General features: G+C 37.3%; 1 protein-coding gene across 4 annotated transcripts in view; it reads right to left on the reverse strand.

Moving 5' to 3' along the window:
* cab39l (calcium binding protein 39 like) overlaps window positions 1–25,002 on the reverse strand; it is a 44,506-nt gene that overhangs the window by 16,808 nt on the left and 2,696 nt on the right. For 2 of the 4 annotated variants that reach the window (XM_012957037.2, XM_012957038.3), the window contains 2 exons: window positions 7,968–8,115; window positions 4,109–4,273 (listed from right to left, as the gene is read on the reverse strand). In XM_012957037.2, the coding sequence (XP_012812491.1) occupies window positions 4,109–4,273; window positions 7,968–8,078 (276 nt within the window). In that variant the 5' untranslated portion in view covers window positions 8,079–8,115. 4 annotated transcript variants of the gene reach the window in all.

Below are 25,002 nucleotides of genomic sequence, written 5' to 3' on the forward strand. Positions count from 1 at the left end.
TAAACCCTGTAGAATACAATAGTGTCCTATCTGTTATCTGCTATGTAACCTGTGCCTTTTCTCCTTTTTTCCAGCTTGAATGGCTGCCCCCATGGCTACACAGCAGCTTATTTATATAAACTATAGTAGTGTTCCTGAAGCAAACACCCCCGTTTTACCAGTGCAGGGCCACAGTACATTATATTTCAGTTACTTTAATACACTTTCATTTTTTGGTGTTACTGTTCCTTTAAATGAGTGACTGTGATTGCATAGATTGAGATAAGGGACCACCTGACATGGGTGAACATGTAGTTTCAGGGCCCAGTACTTGTGACTTCACAATGTGCAGCAGACTGCAGTGAGCAGGACCACATCCAATATAATAGTGTAATTACATGCATTTCCCTACCTGCACTTCTACAGGAAGAGCCAGGTAGAAAGTGAGTCTGGATATAAACAGGGAACGAGTAAGTAACCAATGTGGTTCATAGTCCACAAGGCATACGAAAGTGATTGCTTTAGGTAAGTCACTAACCATACTTTCTAAGCCTGACACAATAGGGTGAAAAATTATATTAAACTCAAAACAAAATAAGTTCTGGACAGAGTTTTCTGTTTCTAGATACGGGCCTAAAACGATAACTATACCCTGAGAGTGAATATTTAACCTACAGATAGTTTTACTATATTAAGTGGCCTATTAAAGAATCTCACCAAACTGGAATATATATATCAGTAAATATTGCCCTTTTATGTCTTTTTCCTTTATAATTAGGAATAAAGTAATGTACCAATTTGCACCAGTTCTTGAGACTTTGCACAACTTTAATAAAATAGGCATTTGCTCTCCATGACACTCACAAAACAGTTTTATTTTGTGAAGTAATGAAAGCAATACAATTTCACCCAGCTTCAAATACTAAATCTACTTTTAATGTTTAATTTAGCTGGAATAGCGCTTCAGGCAGCTCCGACATGGCAGAGGTCACTGGAACAATCAATGGAAGTGCAGCTTGTGCTAATACTGAAAATAGCAGCAGGCCAGAGGCAATGTTTCTGACTATACCAAAGCCGGCACTGAGAAATGCAATTCTTCTGACAGCTTAGAGGGGAAATCTATATATTCCCCGAAAGTAATCTAACAGAAAGATCAGCCCTGTATGTCTTGCACAATCTGATTTCAAATGCATTGGCAACATGAATGCATCAATTACGTATAACCTTCCTAAAAAGATATGGCTGAACATTCAAGCTTTTTATACTTGTTTATGCATGGTGCTTGATCAGCTTGGATCAGACCAACCTGTGCTCCTGCATAAGTAGGAGAATGAAGTGGGCTGCTGAAAGCTGAAGTGTAACACTTTATAAAGATTACTATATCTCTTTTCCTACCAGCAGCAACATCATCATCTTTTTTGTTAATATGCAGAATACAGAGTTCCAACTGTTATTTACTGTAGTAAAAGGATAATGGTAATAATAATAGTCACTTTATTCACCCCAATGATCACAACTGAAACAATGTAGCAGAAGCTGGTTTATGCTTGTGAAAAAACATGCAAGGTATTGTGAAATTTCGAGTCCTGATTAGAGTAGACCTGGCTTCAGGTACATAGTTGTAATGAGCAGGACCAGCTGAAAGTGCAGAGAAAAGCAAGGGACCAAAAGATTCTGCTTTTAGTAAAAACTACAGCTAAAAATTATTGAATATTTTTAACTTATGTGTATAGGAAATTTGCTTAGAATTTTGTTTTCTTGATACAAAAAATACACTTCCATTTTTTTGCCGTTTTCAGCAAGGCACCATTAATCCTATAATCTTTATTTATGCAACACTGAATTCATTTGCACTTTGTGGCATTATTTCCTACACTTTCCTAATTTATTAGACATTTTGCTTACAGTTCTTAAACATAAACCCTGCTAACAAACTTCATTATCTTTAAATAGATAACATTTCAGTGGACTTGTCACAGTGCCGATCCCCGAGACATACCCATTAACTATCTATTCCTAATCTATCTATTCCTATCTATTCCTAATTAATTTTGTGCAGCTCAGTATAAGCATGGAAACGGTATTAGACATGCCAATGATGAAATCAAAAAGAAAACACAAAAAAGTAATACAGAAGAGTGCTCTATTATAAACTAAATGCTTTTCTTAAAGCCAGCTGATCTAGTGGAATACAGGAGCTCATGTTCTGTGGAGCTGAGGGAATACAGCACGTCTTCCAAAAGAGTCTCTTTATGCAACTCCCCTTCCCAGAATGTCACTGAAAAGCTTTTCTGTGTATCCATGCAAATTATTAGGAAGTTTATGCAAAAACATTACAAATATGCCAGTATGTGCACATGTGTCCATAAGGGCATTCCATGGCCATACCTGGGTGAAAAATCTGGACAGAATCATGTATTGCAAATGCAGAGCTTTAGCAAAAAGGGCGCTGAAGTCAAAACTGAATACAGATGTGGACCCTATTTACTGTAACAAATGCATGTTGCATGTTATTAGAGAATGTGTCTCAGTTTATCTACATGGCCTGGAATCATAGCTCAGTGCAGTATAGAATGATTTGTAACATAAAACAGGGGTTTTTACTATGACCACGAATACAAGTGCATAAGATTAAAATAAAGGTGTCCAAAAACACAGTATAGCAAGTGAGTACAGGGCTCTATTGTGGTTTTTTCAGCAATCCATAACTTGCGATGTGCAAGGCACGGGATATTAAGCGAATGGGAGAACCTTATGTGCCGCCCACTGCCTACCTCTCATGAATACAGCTCTCTCAAAATAGGCAGCACTTCATTTATGGGGCACATGCTCCAAGTGGAGGGCAGGAATCATGGATGCACATTTTTAAATTTCCCCTGTTATGTTCATATCTGCTCTATTATCCTACACAGTTTTATACTAACGCTAAATCTACTAAAACACTAAATCAACTCAATAAGTGGGAAAATAAATTTGGGGGTGATGCTACACTAGAAAAACTCAATACAATCAGACTTGTTTTGCCAGCAAGTCTCAGTTGTTTGTTTTTATTGATTTTGTAAAAAAAAAAAAAAAAAAAAAAAAATAGCTGACAAAATATTTCTAGGCTTGGCTCCATTCCAGTCTTTTTTTATACTCAGCGTGTCCCAGATGGTAAAGTGGTTCCAGTATATAAGCATTTATTAAAATGCATCAGCTTGAAGAGAAGCTGCTTTTACAAGCGAATAAAGTGCTTTTATAATGCAGCAAACTGATCTTCAAAGCGCATCCAGGAGAGGCACAAGCAAACATTTCCACTATAACTTTATTTATAAGGTGTGTATATGTCTGTCCATACCCTCTACAAAAGGTGGCGGCTCTACCCATTTATAAATTATTAAGGTTAAATGTGTCACATTTCAAAGGTAAACGAAACATACTAACATATCAGGAATATTATTAAACTCATTGTTCCTACTACAGTCAGTGCTGCTGCTATTATAACCATAGAGGTTTAGTTTATTAAAATTATGTATAATGCTCTTTGATATTATTTTAGTATAATGTTTGGTGGAGGGGGAGGATTTAAGTAGGGAAAAAAACTAGCTAAATGTATTTATCATATTATATTATCATATATTTAAATAAACCATAATTTCCCATAGATGTCAAGCCTGCAGCTTTTCTCTCCAGCATCCCAGGTTCCTCCTGGATTACAGCCCCCTGGGAGCTTTTTCACAGGTCCTGCCTGCCTTTTTTGCACTAATTATCAGCACTGCGGGGAAGTTTTTGTCTGTGAAAAAAAGACTATTCTAATGTCATATAAGTATGAATAAAACAAGAATAGTACAGAAGGTTCTCTCACGGAGCTGCAGATGTTGGAAGCTGGGGTTCAATGACAAATGAAGAACTGTATTATATTATTGTATATGATTGAATAATAAAGAATAGAACCCCACACAATGCATTTTTACTGGATCCCACGATCTCTAAGGATAACCCTGCATGAATGGAAATGAAGCTGAAAAGATTCTTTGTTATTAAATTGCTGTTGTTGAATTAAGTATTTAGGTAGATGTAGTTAAATAGCTGCATAAGGATATCCCTACAGCATAAATACAGACTACCAAGCCCATTTTTTGAACCATACCTCAAAATCTATGAGATGCAAGTTGGCAATCAAAGTAACCAACAAACCACTGTTGTACAGTTCTTGCGCAAGCTGAGCCACTGTCTCTGTCTGAGGTTCTTTGTCCCCTGTCCCACACAAAATCTCTTTTGTGGCCTGGAGAGATTTGGAGACTTCTTCAGATGCCTGTTAGAAAAACACCATACAAATAAATATCAGATGAGTGGCAATACTTGCATCAAAATGCACATATAGACATTCAATATTTAAGCTGGCCACACAGCTGGCGATTTTCGATCTTCCGTGCGACCTTCGGTCACACGAAAGATTGTTTCAACCCTCCACTGACGTTTAGGGCTGAATCGTCAGATATGGAGGTAGAAACTAGGATTTCTACCTCCTTCTGCCGATTCAGCCCTGAACATATATATTGCTTGGGCGCCTCCAATGGTGCCCAATCAAAATTTTCTAACCCACCCGATCGGCAAGTCGACCGATAACAGTCGCCTCGCCAACTTGCCATACACGCATCGAATATCGTACGAAACCTCGTTATCAGTGCGTGAATGCGCACCTTTAGTTGTGCTGAATTCCCCTAGATTTAACTTGTCGCTGGGGTGATTGGATGCAAAGTCTGTTTTCACTGGGGGAAAGGCAAAGAATAAAAAGACTGTAATGGCTGAAAATAGGCAGTCTGAAGCAGATTTGCTTTATGCTCTTTACCTATACAGAGTGATAAATATAAATTTCAAAGACACAATCTGTACCCTGTACTAGGCACAACTGAGTAAAGAGAATGGTTGTGGTTAGTGTCCATTCTATACTGTAACAAGAGAATAATAGCACAGCAAGCCTCTAACCCAGCTAAACATTATTGCAAGTGAAGGTCATTGAATATTAAACAGCAGCAAGATTTGCAAATAAGAATATAGGCCATGGGGTAATAACAGTGTTAACCCACTGTGTGCCTAACAAAGCATATTGCATTCTGTAAACTACATTAACTTAACAAGCAAAATGTGTATTAAGCAAATGTACAGTGAGCAGATACATGTACAAAAATAGAACTGCAATAATGTTATCGGAATGTAAAAATATATAGTGTAGTAGTTCAACTACCACTATACCATTGATTTCTGTCTGTCTGTCATTAGCAGTTATTTTCATCAATGGGCAAAGAACAGTGGTCAGTGTCACAGTGTGCATTGGTGATAGGAAATGGAGTGTAAAATGAAATACAAAAAAGGGAGAGGAAAGGGTAGGAAAAGCAGAGAAGATGCACAGCAGTAACTTTTGTCATCCAAATGTTATGGCAACCTGTCATTGTTATCTATAAAACTATGACCTTAAATCTAAATACTGAAGTCAAGATTGAAAAGCAAGTATAAACTATAACTTTATAAAGGAGGCTTACATTAAAATACCTCATGTTATATCTGGCATTCATTTCTGGTTATGCTTTATAAACTTATTACTTTTCTATTTTGCTTCTGTTGAGTCTGAAATGTAATATTCTAAATAGTAAAACAGAATGATTTTAAAGGAACAGTAACACCAAAAAATAAAAGAGCTTTAAAGTAATAAAAATATAATGTACTGTTGCCCTGCACTGGTAAAATTGGTGTGTTTGCTACAGTAACCCTACTATAATTTATATAATAAGCTGCTGTGTAGCCATGGGGGCAGCCATTCAAGCTGGAAAAAAGGAGAAAAGGCACAGGTTACATAGCAGATAACAGATAAGCTCTGTAGAATACAATGGTGTTTTATCTGTTATCTGCTATGTGCCTGTGCCTTTTCTCCTTTGAATGGCTGCCCCCATGGCTACACAGCAGCTTATTTATATAAACTATAGTAGACTTTCTGAAGTAAACACACAACTTTTACCAGTGCAGGGCAGCAGCCCATTATATTTTAGTTAGTTTTATACACTTTCATTTTTTGGTGTTACTGTTCCTTTAAAGCTACACTTATTCCTATTTGTATTGCTTATCTCCTGCTCAAGCTCTCTACTATTCATCTCCCATGCTGACTTGGCAGCAGTTTAAGTTGCAAACTGGAAAGCTGCCGAACAAATAAATAAGTCAAAAACACCAAAAAATAGAATATAAAAACTTACTGCAACTTATTTTAGATGTAAAAACACAAAGTGATTTCATTTACATTATCATCTACATTATGGGGTCAGTAACAATCTATTACTCCCATATATTGTAGAAACCCGTTTTTACGTCCCTGGATTTTACAACCTGTTTTGTTTTTTTCTTTCTTCCCCAGATTTTAGGTTTTGATGGAATTTACACCATTTTATATGTTCCCTGTGAAATATAAAATCGGGATTCTACTGTATACATCAAGAGGGGATATTGTATCATTCTTATATATACGTGCTGGGGTCAGTGACACTATACTATGTATACGTGCTGGGGTCAGTGACACTATACTATGTATACGTGCTGGGGTCAGTGACACTATACTATGTATACGTGCTGGGGTCAGTGACACTATACTATGTATACGTGCTGGGGTCAGTGACACTATACTATGTATACGTGCTGGGGTCAGTGACACTATACTATGTATACGTGCTGGGGTCAGTGACACTATACTATGTATACGTGCTGGGGTCAGTGACACAATACTATATATACGTGCTGGGGTCAGTGACACTATACAATGTAAACTTATATAAATATACTATATAAACATGCTGGCATTAATGACAATGTATGGTTCCTATATACACATGACGGGGCCAGTGACGACACAGTTTTCCCATATATACATCAAGGGGCATTACTGTATTATTCTCATATACACATCATGGGGTCAGTGACACTATACTGTTTCCATATATACAACTGGAGTCAGTGATACTGTATAGCACACATCAAAGCTCAGTACAGGTATGGGACCTGTTATCCAGAATGCTCGGGACCTGGGGTTTTCCAGATAAGTGGTCTTTCCATAATTTAGATCTCCACACCTTAAGTCTACTAAAAATCATATAAATGTTAAATAAACCCAATAGGATTGTTTTGCCTTCAATAAGGATTAATTATAGCTTGGTTGGGATTAAGTACTGTGTTATTATTTTAGATAAAAAGGAAATCATTTTTTAAAAATTAGAATTATTTGCTTATAATGGAGTCTATTGGAGATGGCCTTTATGTAATTTGGAACTTTCTTCATAATGAGTTTCCGGATAAGGGATCCTATATCTGTAATACTTTTCTTCTCTCATACATACATACATGCTGGGGCAGTGGTACTATATGCTGAGGACATCAATTGGCATATGTATACAAGAGATAATTGTTTTTTGAATACATAATCACTGACTTCCTACAGCAAAGTATTTTTTGTCATGCAGCTGCAAACTTCTTGGTGACTTCCTAAAATTTACAAGGGTCGGTGCTTAATACATAATAGAATATTGAGGAAACACGCTGAAAATAGTTCATGCATACTGTGTCCATGGTACTCAATAATACAATGTATTGCCAGGTGTATTATTGTGTCTGAGTATTGGATGTTAATGTCTTGTAGAAGGGTATAGTTCAGAGTACAAAAAAAGGATATCAACAGCACAAAGCAGATACTATTTCTTATGGCAGCAAGCTTAAAAAGATTTGTAACCTCTGCATGCTGAAATTGGAGATTCATAACCTACAGACTGTCAGTGGGTAGTCAGTTGGCAGAAAATACACCCAGGAGGAGCACAGGTTGATGTATTATAGCAAAGTCAAATCAATAAACCCATGAAAAGCTTACAGAAATCTATAAATAAGGCCAGGGAATTAAGCCCAAAAAAAACAGTTTGTAATATTTATACCCAACAAGCCACAAAGCCCATGACAATACAAGTTTGTCAGGTTACCTTTTCAGTTTTCTTGTCCTGCCTTTCTAGCACGGCCATATTGTCCTTCAGGGTTTTTACAATCTCTGCAGGATTCTTATGCGACTTGCTGAACAATGGCATTTTCTTCATTTTTTCTGCTGTAATTCTGCAGCTCTCTGATAGTATCCTTTAATTAAACAAAGTAATAAACATTAAAAGCAATCCATGAATATGCAGATGGTTTATACTGAAATAGCCTTATAAATAACACGTTAACAGCTTTGTTAAGGTCAACTTATCCATTATTTATGTAACAGCATCTTGTGTCACACACACACACACACTTGTTAATCACCAGTGCTGCTTCCTGTTGTGGTCACTGGAAATTACTGATAATAAAACATAGGTTCCACTGGTACACCACACCTCACAGAGATTCAGACAGACAAAACTCATGAGGTGACACCCAACTGAATGCTTCAAGAGCAAGTTTTGATTATGGATGGAGCCATTATTTTGACCATGTATAATTCTCTAAATAATCTGCATTCAAACCATATGAATAAAGAAACCCAACAACAATACTTAGTATTGAGAATAGCACTAGTATGATAAAAATCAATTTGAAGTTTTCTGTTGTGAAATGGTAACCACAGTGCTTGCTGTATAGTTTAGATTCAGTTTGATCGATGCTGCTAATTATTAGGCCTAACATTTATTAGGCCCTGGGTTCCAATATTATGACTTCTCTCATTTGCATTATGAAGATCCTGTATTGGGAATCTCCCCTGAGTACACAGTAGCATATATGCTCTAATGTGTGAAACACATGATCAGGAGTCAATAGTTCATACAACAAATACATTATTATCCTAGGCATTTTCTTCATGCCACCCAGGATTGATTACATCAAAAAAAGCCTTCTTCCACCATAAGTATCACAGTAAATGGGGGAATCCATTTGATATAGTAGTTTACTATGTTGTCAGGTACAGGTTAAGTTAAGCTGTTCAGGTAGGGCAAAGTTGCAGCAGAGAAGAGCTTGTGCAGGATTGTTCTGGAGCTTCCCTTCTAGGACATGGAATGAAAATCCCACCTTGAACATGAGACATACATGGAAAGAAAGATCTCACCTAGGATTTTGAATGTGCCTGGACAATTAACATTTTCTGAAGGTGGCCACTGAAACAAGGCTCACAGGATTCAAACTGTGTAAAGATTGTAGTCTAAATCAGCAGTTATCTTCTGAAGAAAGGTGTAATTGCTATTTTAGTGGGTAGTTGCTTTTAACCATAGTAATTAACAATTTAATAACATTATTTTTAAACTGTTTTGACGTAATATACTATGGTTATCGTTATTAAATTGTTAAACATGGAAAATACCTGGTCATCCAGAATGGGTAGAAAAAAAGCTTGATGATGGGCTAATGTGAATGTGAAACTTTGCCTTATGAAAGTAATAAAGGCAACTTAACCACAATGCGCTGAAGTGCTACAGTCTGTTTGTTGATTACATAAATAGGTGGGAAAATACATTTTCATTTAACAAAAAGCCATGAGCGTCATCATCCATACTAGTGAAGGGCAGGACAAGCTATAAACCCTAACAATAATCAACTTTTCAAATGCCATTCTTGAGCCATTCCCAGGATCTTCAGCACTCACCTGGAGTCATATGTAACAACCACTAATTGCACGTAAATATTTGTCAATATATTGTTCAAACCGCCACTCCCAATGTTATATTGAAATACTTTGTTTCAGTGAGTTAGAAGCTAGGAGAAGATTGCTTAGTTAAGTTGGAAACTAAGGGAAGATATTTGCCCTGGTGGTGAATATAACTTTTTTAGGTTCATATCATATTAGGAACATTGGATTTTGTGATTGTTTAAAGTCTGAACACACCAGGTCTAATCATAATAGCAAATGAAATAAGTTCCAGTAGAATAAGAAGATGACCGCTTTGCTTGAATCCTTTACTTCAACTCTTGTACTTTAGCTCTCATTAGTACGTACTTTCATTACTGCAGGTAGGCAGCTGCTGAGCATTGAGATAATTACAATTAAGAAGCTTTAGGAGTCAAATAAAAAAAACAATTCTGTGGTTTTAGCCAGACAATGTAGAGTTATTATAAAAATGTAATCAAATTGGAATTATAACTTTAAAGCCACAGGGAGGAAAATGTGTCATATTTTGGTAATGGTCCCTGTGTTTAAAATGCACTCCAGGAGAGCATTATAACACTTTATATGAGGCAATATAGCTCCATTGCAATAAATTTATTGTCTACACAAATCTCCAGACTAATTACTATACAAATTCAAGGATGCAGAGGAATGCACTGCTTACATTCTTGCTAGAAGACCCTACTTAACTCAGCATGCTCCTTTTTCTATACCATAAAGCAGAGTGAATATTACACTGAGAATTTCATTAAATGCAATATAAGGAACAGCATGGGTTTCCCTTGCAATGCTGAAAGAGTCAAATGTCTAACGACTAATGTTTCACAGATTGGCCTGAAATCTGCGGGACCTGGGTCTAGGATGGCACAACACTCTTCTAGCCTCCTTGACTCTGCTCATAGCCATCTTCAACTGCAACCATAGCACATACCAGCACTTTCGGCATTCCTCCTTTGGCCATCTGCTGGCTTTCATTTTTACACTAGTGTCAACCCCTATGTAAACATCAGTGATGGGCAAGTTGATCGCGCATATTTACATGATGACAGCATGGTGGGTTAGATTAAATATGGGTTAGGTGAGTTAGGGTCAGGTCATTTGTTGACCCGTGCATCACTAGTAGCAACTTACTTTATGAGACCAATGATAACCATTATAGGATAGAACTGGCTAAAGCTGAAAAAAAAGACATGTTATACCATATGTTTTAGGCCTCTGTACAATCCAAAGATAAACTCAAAGAAGATGCCCCTATAAGCTCCCTAGCTTATTTTCTGTAGATCCACAGAACATGTGTAGGCCTATCATTAGTAACCTGATCTTAGGGACCTACAATATAAAGTATTTAATTGTTTAGGCCAAAGTTAGTAAGGTAGTTATCCTTTAAACAAAAACATACAAATAGCTGATGTTTATCTGCTTGACTGACAATACTGTGTAACCAGGCACTTTACGCAAGGAGTGTTCACACTGGCACTAAACACACAGTACTGTTTGCATTTTTTCTTTTCCTTTCTGGGACTGTGTGGTTTGGAACTTGGCATTAATTATTAAACATACAGATGATTTCACTAAAGAGGAATTTGGGCCTAAGCTGAATAAATGTGCTCCAACCCACTTGCTGCTTCTTCTTTTTCAATGACTGTGCAACAATCAAGTAAAACAATTGTCACTTATTTATTGATTTATTTTATATGTCCCCAAAGGAAAATAAGGGTGGGGGAAGGCATGCCTACCCTGCCAGCAACTTGCCAGTTTGGCTACACACAATACGAATTAGCTCATACAACATTCAAGTGAAGAAAACTATCTATCTATTTAGTTCTGTTCACAAACTATTTATTCACTATCTATTCAGTTAAAGTTCTATATTCTCAAAGACATGGTCAATTCCTAAATTAACCTACCAACACTGAATATTGGAATCTACATGATTTAGAACAGTTTGGGGGTAAATCAACAGCCCAAAGCTAAAGAACACATTCTTTACCAGCTTTAATAAATACATACAACACTTTCCTGCTTTTTAGAAAATGTGTTATTAAATAAATGCAGAAAACAAAAACCACATGACCCCTAAGGTTAGAGATGGGTTGGCTGGATCAAATGTTTTGCTAAAAGTCTTTGGCACACAGGTCTGGGCACCAGCTTAAATACGTATTGACTGCACTTTACCATCCCCTAATTGCAAATATTTAATCTTCGTTGTTAGCTAATCTGATATTACCTGCCAATGGCCAAATACAGTGATGGCTCGTCAAATGATGGCATACTAAAACTCCTGGGGACCAGTATACTATTTGACTCAACATAGTCATCAATAAAATTAAAATCACTGTATAAAACAGTGGTGCTTAAAGTGACCAAAAATATGAAGGAAATTGTATCAGCAAAAGAGTACTTAGAGCTGGAAAAAGACTTAAAGTCAATGAACACAAATACATACACATCTTCTCTCTCTCTCAGTCCAGGAAAGTAATTCAAAGGAAACAAAAACATCTAGTAAACAGTAAATTTTTCATTTACCAACATCCTGCTTTGCTCCATACCAAAATTCTGCTAAAATAGGGCACTACAGACATAGATCATTACCATTCTTCTGTGCACTTCTACCATTCTTCTATCGGCTTTAAAAACCAGGAACTTTTCCATAGAAAAAAAATCTGAAGAAACTTAACACTAGGGCAATTCAGCACCTTTTACTTTTTTTCTTTGTTCTACCATCCCCAACTACAGAAGTCAACCAACCCAGACATAGATTTTTAAGGTGGAACAAAGTTAGAGGGCCAATGCTTGACAGCCAGGTAACTTAATTGCAAGCACAGTCAGTAATATACACTGTTGTCAGGGAATATGAAATACCAATAAGAATGCGCATGCATTATAAAGGATCGTTTAAAAAAATAAATAAAACTTTTTTAATGAGGGTTACAAGGAGCCACAGGTCAGCATTACTTACTGAGAAATCCTCCAGTTACAATGAGTTACAGAAAGCAGATTGTTAGTACGTATGCAGATGAAATGATAGCATTTCCCCGGAGCTCGTTCCTTAGAATGGCTCTCAGTATAACAGTGGATAGTCTCTGTGAAATGACATTGTTTCAAGATGCCTGCTATCAGCTTCCCTTTCAGCTCTGGTATCAGGCCAGTATCCCTGAGACTCCTCACACAAAATCAATGGCACAAAGCTGCAGTAAATTTCCACTGTGGCCTCTTCCTGGACTCTGATTCAGTGTCACTTGTTCCTTCTGTTTGGAGCTGTACAGTATCTGGTTGAACTAGCTCTCTGTTCAGCTCAACTCCTCATCATAGCTGGAATGTGCGGACAACAAAAGACAAAATAAAGTGTTTGCCAAAGAATCCTTTGAGGTTAAAGTCCCTGATGAACTACAAAGAATGAGCTCAGAAGGGCCCCACCTCAATTATTTTTAGCCTATTCAGACCATTGTCGCACTAAAGACCATACATAAAAAAAATCATTGTGTCCAGTGAATCGTGTGTAACCTGATAAACAGGATACATAATTATTGCACTTGCAGCACTAACAGTAAGGCCTTGTTTAAAACTAACGCATAATGTAAGAAAATGTTGCTGTCATTGCTGTAACTCATACGGCAAAAGGAAAGGCACAAACCGAGTGATAGGCCCCAATCCCAGCCTGGAAAACAGAGCTACTGTAAAACTATATACATTAAATGGATATTGCTGTCAGTTCATTGGACATCAAATGATATAATACAAGTAGACATAGCATTTTAAAGTGGTGGTTCACCTTTAAGTTAACTTTTAATATATTATAAAAGGTCCAATTCCTGGCAACTTTGCAATTAGTCTTCAACTAAAAGACTACCTTTTGGAGCACTCGCCCAGCACCAGATCTGGGAAATAGCACTTATAATGTAGTGTCACCCACTGTGATCTACAGCACTTATATTTGCCTATTTGTATCTGTAAGTTACCCTCCCATATAGATTGTAAGCTCTACGGGGCAGGGACCTCCATCCTCTTGTGTCTTTGACTCTTAACTTATTGCAACTGTATATTGTATTTATTGTTATACTTTGTATTTATCTATTATCTTAATAACCCCGTTTGTATTAATGTATTCAACTGTACAGCGCTGCGTACATAGGTAGCGCTTTATAAATAAAAATATACATACATACATAATGTATTTTTTATTGTAAGGCAAGAGCCTTCCTCTTCTACATCTTTCCTGCTTTAAAATGGGGCTCACTGACCCCAGCTTAATTGCAATTGCAAATTGTCAAATATCACTGCCTACATCATGCTGAAAGTTCATTTAAACATAAACAACCCCTTTAAAATAGCATCTTTGTAGACAATTTTTGGTTGACTAACAAATATAAACAACCATAGTAGGGAGACGGTTTTCCATAACAATGATGGTTGGTGCTGTTCTCACTGCCTATTTAAGACTATGACATGAGCTTTAAGGTTACCACAGTTATTCCAGGAAATGCACTGACAAGTCCTGAGCTATTCCTAATCCATTCCATCATTATTATGATTAATTCTAAAGCAACCAACATATATTGCAGTGCTATATAATAATAAGGTATATACGTCAAAGATAAAGATGACATACATATAATGGCCAATACAATGCCAAGCAATCTACAGCTCTCCTTACTACAAGCAGATGTAAAGCCAGGCAAACACCACTATAGTGATGCGCAGGCCAGCACAAAAACTGTGAGATCCGTATATTTACCTGCAGGTTGGGCGGGTTTCAGCAGACAATCACACAAGAATTGTGGGTGGGTTTGGGCTGAGCTCTTTCATCCGCCCACCCTGTCTGTAATCTTACTGTGCCCTATTTCAGCCTCTATTCATAGGTGTATGCCCGCCCTGCCCCTATGTGACATAGAGATGGGGCGGATTGGGTGAGGGTCTGTAAATAGAGGTGGATTGCTGGGTCAGACACAGGTTGGGAGCAGGCGGGTTAGAGCCAGGTGACACATCGACTTTTCGTCAACCTGCACATTACTACGCCATACATATTAGTATTATTAATAATACAAATATATAAAGCACCAACATATTGTGCAGCACTGTACAAAAATGGGTGTATACTATGAGAATGCAAGTTACATACAAAAAACAATAACTGAACATACAGTACTTTCTCCTATGTTGCCCTAAGCCTAGAAAATGGTGTGCATATTAATACAAATCTGCGAGCTACACCTCCCACCGCTGAATTCTGAATCCTCCATAAAAGGTGGATAATGTGCATATTAAAATTATTATATATATATACATATATATATATATATATATATATATATATATATATATTTTTGTGGCAAAGATCACAAATTTAAATGTGAGTTACTTAAACACAGATAACTCAAACTGTGAACATAAAAATGTGGCATCAAAAAGCTGCTGAGTTCATGTAGGAGCCAAATGGAGTTGTATTAGCAAAATTAAAGCTATTTTACCTAGTGAATGTATTAGGCTAATGCCACACGGGGTGATCTCGGCAAGCTGAAAAACGCTTTTAGAATACGCCCCGCTAGTGTAAATTTATCCTACCTTGTGCCTGCACCTGAATGAATGGAATAAGCTCTCGTGCAGGCACATGTAGCCGATATCCGCCAAAAACCGCAAGACTTCATATCTTTGGCGGATATTGGCTACTTGCTACATGCTGAGTATTTCATTCATTCGGGTGCAGGCACAGGTAGGAGCATATGGCGCTATTTTCGGCTTGCCCAAAATATATGCCATACGCCAAGTGTGGCATTAGCCAAAATGAAGGGTTTTTCTGGTGTGTCTCTATTGCAACTCCCAGCATCCACCAATGCCCACACTAGAAAGGGTATCTTTTGTAGGACGCTATTATTTTATCAGTTATTTGCTGTAACTGGAATTCCCAGTACGTTACAAACACATCAGGCTTTATTTTCACATGATGCATTTTGTTTAGTTAAAATAACATCATTTGTTACCAAGCAAAACTTCATTATCTAACTGTTTTGTTTTGGTAACAGAATGTGATAAAAGCACTGCTGTTTTTGTTGCTTTTGGCAATGGAGCCAAGGTGCAGAAGGATTTCTAAAACTCATACAGAACAGTATATGTTATTTGAAACAAATGAAGCCCTTTCACCCCTATTCCAAAGCATGCTCAATACTCTACTATAGTCCATCAATCTATGGACATCATTCAGCACACATCTGCTGGGAACAGAGGAGCATTTACACATCTCGAACATAGACATTCAGTCTGTTACATGTCTATGTTGTAGTTCTGTGCAATTCCCAGTGGCCCTGGCTCCAATGTTTTACTCTTGTAACATTCAAAGTTTCACACATTTAGAATTCTGAACTTTTGTCTGGCTCTTACAAATGTTAGCTGTTATTCTACATGGTGAGGCTACCATAAATAAACCAGCTAAAAAACACTGGGCAAACCTCTGGCAGCATTATTTAAACAGCAGCTGCTAAATGGCATTTTAATTGTGCCTTCTTCAGTGCTTCTCATCCTCAACATTATTAAGCCCTTTGTGAATGTTTTAGGGCCACAAAAGTCACAAGAGAGACCAATCCGATTCAACATCCTCCATGTAGTGGGCCTGTAATCTCATACCATGCACTAAATTTACAATGTTATTTAAAGACATCTATAGATCACTTGAGCAGGATGGAGGCCTAAACATCTTTTGAAGGGCAAGATGCAGCTTATTCAGCTCTGGTTGGTTTAATGATGATTTAGCCATATTTACAACATTACATTATTCCATGTAATAACTAAAAATGCGTTAAAAAGCATAAAAGGCATTGTTTTAAGGATGTTGTCTTTATCTACAGCTAAGCACTGCTACTCATATAGAGCATCTACATATGCTGCAGTCATGCAGAGTCACTTTAATTCTGATGACATTTTATTATACACATGGGAATTAAGACTAGTGATGAATTTAACCATTTTACAAACTCCAATTATTACTGGCGGTTTTATTATGCGAGACTGGTTGAGTTATATTTACTGTAATAAGTTGTTGAAGATGTAGCAAGTCTCCAGATGTGTAGTTAAGGCATTTTACATTTCTGAGTGCTGTGAACTTCTGAAGCACACATTTCTTTTTTTCCATGTGTATTTAACCTGGAGATTTTATCTGAGGGGTTTAGCACATATTGCACTTTCAATGGGTTTTTTAATTGTGATTAGAGTTCCTCTGATGCCAGGCAAGGAACAAGGTGAGGAAAGGGCAAAGCAGACCAAAGGAAAGCTAGGGCTGGGGGTGGAAGGAAAGGAGGTGATAAAAACAAAGACATTTTCCTTGGCTAAAAAACAGCTATTCTTCAGGAAATGCATATAATAGGATACTGTAGTTGTTAAGAAATTTGTCAGGCAGTTTGAAGATTGTGCAATTCAAACACCCTCTGTGTATATAGAGCATTCGCCAAAATACAGAGGTGATACAAATATATATAGATAGAGAGAGCGAGAGAGAGAGAGAGAAAGACAGAGACAGAGAATGAGCTTGCCACAGTTTGCAAGAGCAGAAATTTCAAAGTTATGGCCACCTCTGTATTTACCCTTTCCTAAATAAGCCTCCTTCTATACTATTCTATACAGTTGAGAGGGGAAAGATGCAGAGAAGTGCTTAGCAACACTTGCCAGTAGCTAAGAGGATGCAGTCCATCTTACCTGCTTTATGGGTTATGTACATGTCATCAAAATACAGTTAAACCTCTTGAATATATATTGATGTTGGATACAGATTCATACGCACCCATTATTTAAGAGGGCAGTATAAAAGGCTTGTGCTTTTCAACTAACATCAAATCAAGCTTCATGCCATAATTGGTGAAGCTGCCGCTGAGTAATGTTAGCTACAATGTATCAAATTGTAACAGCCAGACACCTGGCTTAGGGAGCTGCTTCTAGGATAAAAGACGAGGAGAAACATTTATTCAAGTTTTAGAAAAACAGTGAAACAAAAAAATAGAAAGCAACAGAGAAAGTCATTAGGTGCAATAGAGAGTCAAGTATGAAACTCATAAATGGGTTGGAATATTATTCCATAACATATATAAAATATGTTGCCTTTAAATGTATAATTCATTTTAATAGCACCTATACACTACCCTACTAGAAATTCTTACACACACATTGCTTTCTCTTTGGCTTTCAGTGGCTCCAGGACTGCGTATAAAGTAAGGGTAAATAAGTCAGCAGCTTATGCCGTGAATGTCAGTTATTCAGTCCAGCATGTATGAACCTTTATATTGTCACATGGCCTGAAATTATGCCATAATTGTTTCCTTCCAGGAATGATTTCTAACACTGAGATCTGTAACTCAGATTAACAAAAACACACACTTCTTCAATTTCTTTATAAGGGATGCAACAAATCCAGTTTAGGATTTGGCCAAATTATACTACTTTTTGTAGGATTCAGATGAATCCTCAGTGTTTAGGCAAACAGAACCCAAGTCCTAAAGTAATACTGACAGTAAAAAACTACTCTTCAAAATATTAATGTACATTAAAAAGTTCCCTATAGGTCAGGTTGATGGTTTTACGCTTATGTGGCCACTTTTGTCAGTCTTCCCAACCTGACTGTCCCTTCTAAGTCAGTTATAGCTTCCAATGATAACAGACTCCTGCTTCACAAATATGGCAGTCCCCTTAGGGCTCTGGAACACGGGGAGATTAGTCGCCCGTGAAAAATCTCCCTGTTCGCAGGCGACTAATCTCCCCGAGTTGCCATCAGTTGCCATCCCACCGGCGAAAATGTAAGTCACCGGTGGGATGGCACACGCGGCGGTGCGATTTCGGCAAATCGGCAAAAATGCCTCGTGTGGCAACTTCGGCGATTTGCCAAAATCACCTGCGCAGCGTGCGCCATTCCACCGGCGACTTACATTTTTGCCGGTGGGATGGCAATTCGGGGAGATTTGTCGCGGGCAACTAATCTCCCCGTGTGCCAAAGCCCTTATAGTGGAACATGGGGGACCAGATAGGTTATGTAAAAGCAACAAGCAAATCATTCTCTGTTTTTTATTTTTGATCAGTTTTCTAATATTGAAGTTTAAAGGGGGTCACTGACTCTAATTTAATACGTTAGATAATACATATCTTATCTTTGGCCATGCTGAGCATAATACCTGAGTTTCACTAAGGGCAGCTGTAAGAATTGATAGGACAGTTGCAATATTCCACAAATGCTGCTCAGAAATGTATCAAGTAATGCAGCAAACTGTAACAGTTCAGAGTCTGCTCTTGGATTACTGAGTAGCTAGACTGCCAGACACCAAAAAATAGAAAGGAATTAAAAAAAGTCTTTATTCTGGTGGAGTATCTGAAAACACCTGAACTGAAAATGTGTTTGAAAGTGAACAACCTCTTTAAAGCAGTGGTTGTCAAACTGTTTGGTTCTGGCCCACCTATCAGTCTTAGTTAGAACATAGTAAGCATTGCAATGTCTATATTTGCAAATGTTAATTTAGCCAAAAACATAACCCAATGCGTTGAGCCCATTTTGTAGTAGTGGACCCACTACTACAGCAACTAAAGCTGTCGAACAGAAGAGCTTTTCTGAGTGCTAGCCTTGGTGACTGCAGGGCCGCACTACTATTTACTAGCTCATGGCAGCTAAACAGAAGGGTGACCTGTGTTTTGAGGCCCCAAAAACAACTGATTTGGCAAAGTCACGTCTAGCACCATCATGAAAATCTGGCCAATTAATCAATTTGGTTCATTTGCTCAGGCCTGCCTTTTTGCCAGCTGTTCATCTAGTCATTTCTTATCATCTGTTAAATGAGTTTTAAGGTGGCCATACCCTGTAAGATCCGCTCGTTTGGAAAGGTCGGCAAGCGAGCGGATCTTCTCCCGATATGCCCACCTGTGGGTGGGCGTTATTGGGCTAATTCTATCGTTTGGCCCTAGGGCTGACTGATCTTTTCTTCGGCCAAAAACATAGCAATCTTCATGTTAAATATCATTCTATGCACCCAAGGATAAATTTTACTGTTTCCTGCTTATATCCCTGTCTCCTTTGTTAGGTGTAGTTCGTTAGTTTGTAGTCGTTGGTGTACCCATTTTTGTTGTAAAAACTACTTACAAAAGCTATAACCATTTTCATTCAGGGGCTCAGGGGGATAAAACAGCTTTTTACAAGACAATATAACTATTTTAAACTTGGAAGCCCTTTGCTTTCCATAGTGTTTTATACTAACTGTTTGACAATAACTATCTCAGTTAAACAGACTGGGACAATGGATTAACAATCAATATTGGATCAATGGAATAACCAAAACTACAAATAAGGAGGCTTTCAGGAATCAAAAAAATTATCAGCAGGAAAATGTATGAGGTTAACTAGTGCACTGCCCAGTCTGCACACTGACAATCTACTCTAGTTCTATACTCTTCCTCTTAAACGGTACATGTTTATACGTATTATTAAGGGGCGTTTACCCTGTCAATGACTTCTATTCAGCACTTTTTTCTATGGTTCATTGGTTAATTCGAATCACACAGAAAGAGTAAAAATAAAAACCTTGTAAGCACAGATTTATTTCAGGGAAAAAACTAGGCACCATCACAGTACGGATCAGTAACCTACTGTAATTTTAGCAGAAAATTTCAAAGCTGAAGTTTGGGCTAGCAGGAGGCATGGTGGTATGCAAACCCAGACACCATGCTGACTCCTGGGTAGGCTTACTATGCCTGGTCATGCAGCACATGTGGATTTTTAAGCGACACAGCTTATGAAAGGAGAAATTCTCCTTGCAGCTCTTGATATTGTCTCCAGTGACAATCACGTCACTGAAGCCATAGGAGGCCCCGGGTGAAATTATTCTGCCGCTTTCGTAAAGTATTTTAAACCCATAAAACAACCTAAAGCATTACTTCTGGCAAAACTAGTGTTTGTCCTTTCTGTGCCCAAGGGTTTAACATACATAAAAAGATGGATACTGCAGCACTGAGTGTCAACAGCAATATACACGTGAATATCAAAAACTGAGGGCAATCTCTATTTGTTTGATTTTTTTTTTTTTTATTTAATGTATTTTCAAATGACTATCCAGCAAAATAAATGGACACAAGTTATTCAGCACACAAAATGTTATCCTTATATATGTATTTAATAAAATAATAAGCTAAATTAATATCCAACTTTACAAGTGACCCCAAGGTGCCATGTCATGATCACTTGGTTTTCCCTGCAATACCCCTTGAACTACAAATTTCTCAGATATATCATATGAGACACATCAGGTACTCAGCAAAATCTTATTGTATCTTGTTAATTGTGTTTAGAATGCCCATTTGGTCAGTAGGCACTTTTATTCCCCCTTCTATTTTTATGTAAGGCTGACTACTATCTTTGTGGTGTGTCTGAAAAAAAGTAAAATAAAGGTTGGCTCTTTCACCACTCTGTGTGGCCATATATTCTGACCTTGCTCCCGACGCCCTTGCTGTCTGCTTGGCATTACTGAAGGACAGGTAACATGTACATTCTTGAGACTCTTAACAAAATCTGTTTTATAATATACAAAGAAATGTATTGTCCTGTGGTGGATGGACCATAAAAGCCGCAGGCAAAAGCATCTGGATGAAGCTGGCCAGAGGTTGCCAAAATCTAACAATCCAGGATAGACATAGAGGAAATGTCTTTGGCAGATAAAGATAATTTGATGATTGTCTAGAGAACATTTGTGGTATAAGATGTGCCAAGTACTGCTTAACGCCAAGGTAGGCGAACCCCTCCACCCCATCACACGCCCCTTTTAATACTTCCCCCAAGCCTCCCTCTCATCTTGAAAAAAAATAAATAGAATTAAAAAAAAAATGGACTTGTCCTGACTCAGTACGGGATCAGTCCCTGAGCAGAAAAATGTGTCATATCTTGGCAGTGCAGCACTTGTAAAGTAAAATTATGCCACAGGCAGAAATGCTGTATGTGCTCTTACTCCATGCTAAACAGAATATCAATAAAGGACTCATTACAGGTTTGTGCTTTGGGAAAGTGTAAAAACACATTCCTTTATAATTAGTTTTTTGTCGCCAATGTTATTAAAAGAAAATGCATGCTCTGCCCTTTAATGATAAGTGTGAAACATAACCAACAGGATCTGTTTTCTTGCTTTTATTTTAGCATTGGGTTAAATATATGGTGTGCTCTTAGGATTTGCTGCATAGCAGAAATGACAAGTGCCAAGATTTATCATTTAGATTTTAAACGTGTCTTTGCACACTGTGCAAAATCTGGCATAGGATGCAATACTTTTTAGTAAATTTATGCATTTTTAAAAAAATAAAAATTAAGGCTAGAACTGACCTGAAAACTATTATATATTTCAGCCATGCTTGAATGTAGAAAAAACTGTAAAAATGTACATTAGTTATAGGGCTGCCTCACCCAGGTATAGATACATAACATTATTCTTTGTAACTCTATCTCCCCTGGATGTTGACTGGCCTAGGCTGGAATCTGCAGCTGTGCACTATGCATTAAAGTGTCATTAATGTCACAAGAGTGGGGACCATAAACATTGAGGAAAATAGAGAAATGGGGACAATTTCAGATGCTATAGTCAGTGTCATGGGACTAATGTACCCATTGTCTTAATACTTTTACTCTTTTCCCTGGTTCATAAGCATATCTATAAATAACTCTTATCTTCATTATGGAACTTTAATAATATCCTTTACCATGTAATATGCAAGTAGGAAACACTGACTCATTGTGCTACATTTCCACATATATATATGTACCAGGTAGGTAGCAAAAGAACCTTTATCTAGCACATAGACTATATAATAACAGAACTTTTGTGCCCACTGTTAATGAGCAGCATGTGACATTGAGGGTTGATGATAGAGAAGTCAGGCTCACAAGCTCATTTTTTTTCTTTCTGGAATTGCTTACATTTTTTGCAAATACCAAGAGAAACAATAACAGCCATCAGCATGTCTCTAGAAGTATTTTGTTAGCTGATAAACCATGTCTAGTAATATTTAGCCCTGCCAATTATTGAAAAGATACTAAATGTTAAAAAACAATCAGCAACTGTGAACATAGTTGGCAACGTATTAGCAATAAATGACATTTGCATCCTTTTTCTGCCTTACAGGGTTTCAGCCCACAAGGCAGATAGTCATCCCATAAACAACTGGCTGCTTGTGATTGACTTCCCAGCAGCCAAATTATGTGTGATTGTCTGAGAAATTGCGATAATGCCCAATGAAACTGTAGGCTGACCTGTTGTCAGACCAGCGCCTAAGGAGCCAAAAGGATTATCTACTGTTGCCCTTTACCTGGCCACTGAAAGCTCTGATTTAGTGCCTTGACCAGGGTCACAAGTAGCTGCAACAGGGGCCTTCAAACACACCCAGTGTCACAGCACAAATCCTCCTTCTTAACATATTAAGTTATTTAATGGTTACATTCTACCTTTTACAAGTGACCCTGCATGTACCCTGGCTTTTCTGCTAATTGGAGCACCAGCCTGGGGTATCAGGTAAGCATTCTTGTTCTTAATCACTGGAGGGGAGGGGGGAACCTAACATTTTCTAACCCCCAAGTGATTTTAACTTTTATTCTCATTTAAATAAAATTCAGAAATTATTTTACTATTTTTTTCAACTGTAGCTCTTTGGTCTGGCATTTAAACAATCATCTGGTATCTATGGTAAGCTGTCCATAGCAAACAATTTACTCACATTACAAAAATAATATTAAAGGGGTAGTAAACCCAAACCCATTTTGCATTAAAACAATGAAGCAGTGGTCAGCTCTCTTCCTGTCAAGACTTTTAGTGCCTTAACGTGGGTGTTCACCTATAAATTAACTTTCAGTAAGACACATTGATTTTCTGTGACAATTTGCAAATGGTTTTTATTTCAGCAGTTATTTAGTGTTTTGTTCAGCAGCTGTGCAGTTTGGAATTTCAGTGTCTATGTGGTTACTGGGGTCTTTTTTTACCTTAGCAAGCAGAAAGTGGTCTGAATGAGATACTGGAATATGAATAAGAAAGGGACTGATTAAAATGATAAGAATTAAAAAACAATAATAATAATAATATTGTAGGCTCTCAGAGCAATAGTTTTTGGCTGCCAGGGTTAGTGACCCCCATTTAAAAGCTGGAAAGAGAATGGACTACCGCTACAGTGTTTCAATTACTCATGTAGTGTGGACCAGCAGTGCAGAGACTAGAAAGGACAGATTTTGCTTTCAACTGCAATTACATTTGCAAACTATGTTAAAATCACTAAAAATTTTGAATAATATGCAGTTTATATATTCAAATATATTATAAAGTTGCTTATAATTTGATCTGATGTGTACTCATTACACAAAATATTAGATTTGGGTTTACTTCACCTTTACATGTCCACTAAATTGTGATCTCCTTTCTTGCTGTCAGAAGCAGATTGAAAATTCAAGTTTAATGATCAAAGAGAAATAAATACACTGTAACAAATAAACAGAAAAGAGACTACAAGAAAAGTACTTTGCATTATTACTCCCTACAGGATACTGAAGTTTATTTTTGGGGAACTTCCTCTTTAAAAAAAAGCAAACTTTTGTATGTTCCATTAGTTAAATATATCTCATCACCCACTAACTACATATAATACAAACAATACCAACATCCAGCTGATCCAAAAAAAAGTTTAAAGAAAAAAAAAACCTATCTAAAAGGGTTTTTTAATTTGCCCCAGAAGGGAAAAATATTCCTTCCAGTCACTTCGACCAGTTTCTGGATCAGTTTTTACTAACAGTAAAGCTGTATTTCTGACTTCTTTAAATGATATGCAACAATCTAAGATATCTGTGAGTTTAGACCAACACAAAGGCAAATTTAAGAGCTGTAGTTGTCTGTACAAATATTCAGAATAGGAAACCAAAGACATTGTTTACAGTCTATAGGATTATTATAAGAGTACTATATACGAACTGATTTGACATAGCAAGTGAACAATTACTATTGACATTTTCCAAAAAAAAGTTCTGTTCTGCTAGAAGCTTCTGTTTACTGTGATCTCTCTTACAGCAAGCATGTATGTGCATTTCCTAGAAAGCAGGGACGCGAATGTCAAAGTCCCTCGAGCTGTTTTGAACTACACCTCCCAGTGGCTTCAAACAGCTATAAAAGCATATATTTAACATCTCTGCTACAGTGAGTGATTTCCATGTTAAAGCATAACCAAAGCCTCCAAGGGTCAAGTTTCACCATGTGAGCATGTCACCATGTAGGGAAAAACTGACTGTACTATACAAAGTAAAATTATTATACATTTTATGTCTTTGACTTTCATTCAACTAAAGTATAAAAAATACATTTAAATAAACAGCAACCAACACAGCACACATTTCTCATTGCAATAACTTCCTG

The sequence above is a fragment of the Xenopus tropicalis genome, chromosome 2, assembly GCF_000004195.4.
Source record: "Xenopus tropicalis strain Nigerian chromosome 2, UCB_Xtro_10.0, whole genome shotgun sequence".
Classification (NCBI taxonomy): domain Eukaryota; kingdom Metazoa; phylum Chordata; class Amphibia; order Anura; family Pipidae; genus Xenopus; species Xenopus tropicalis.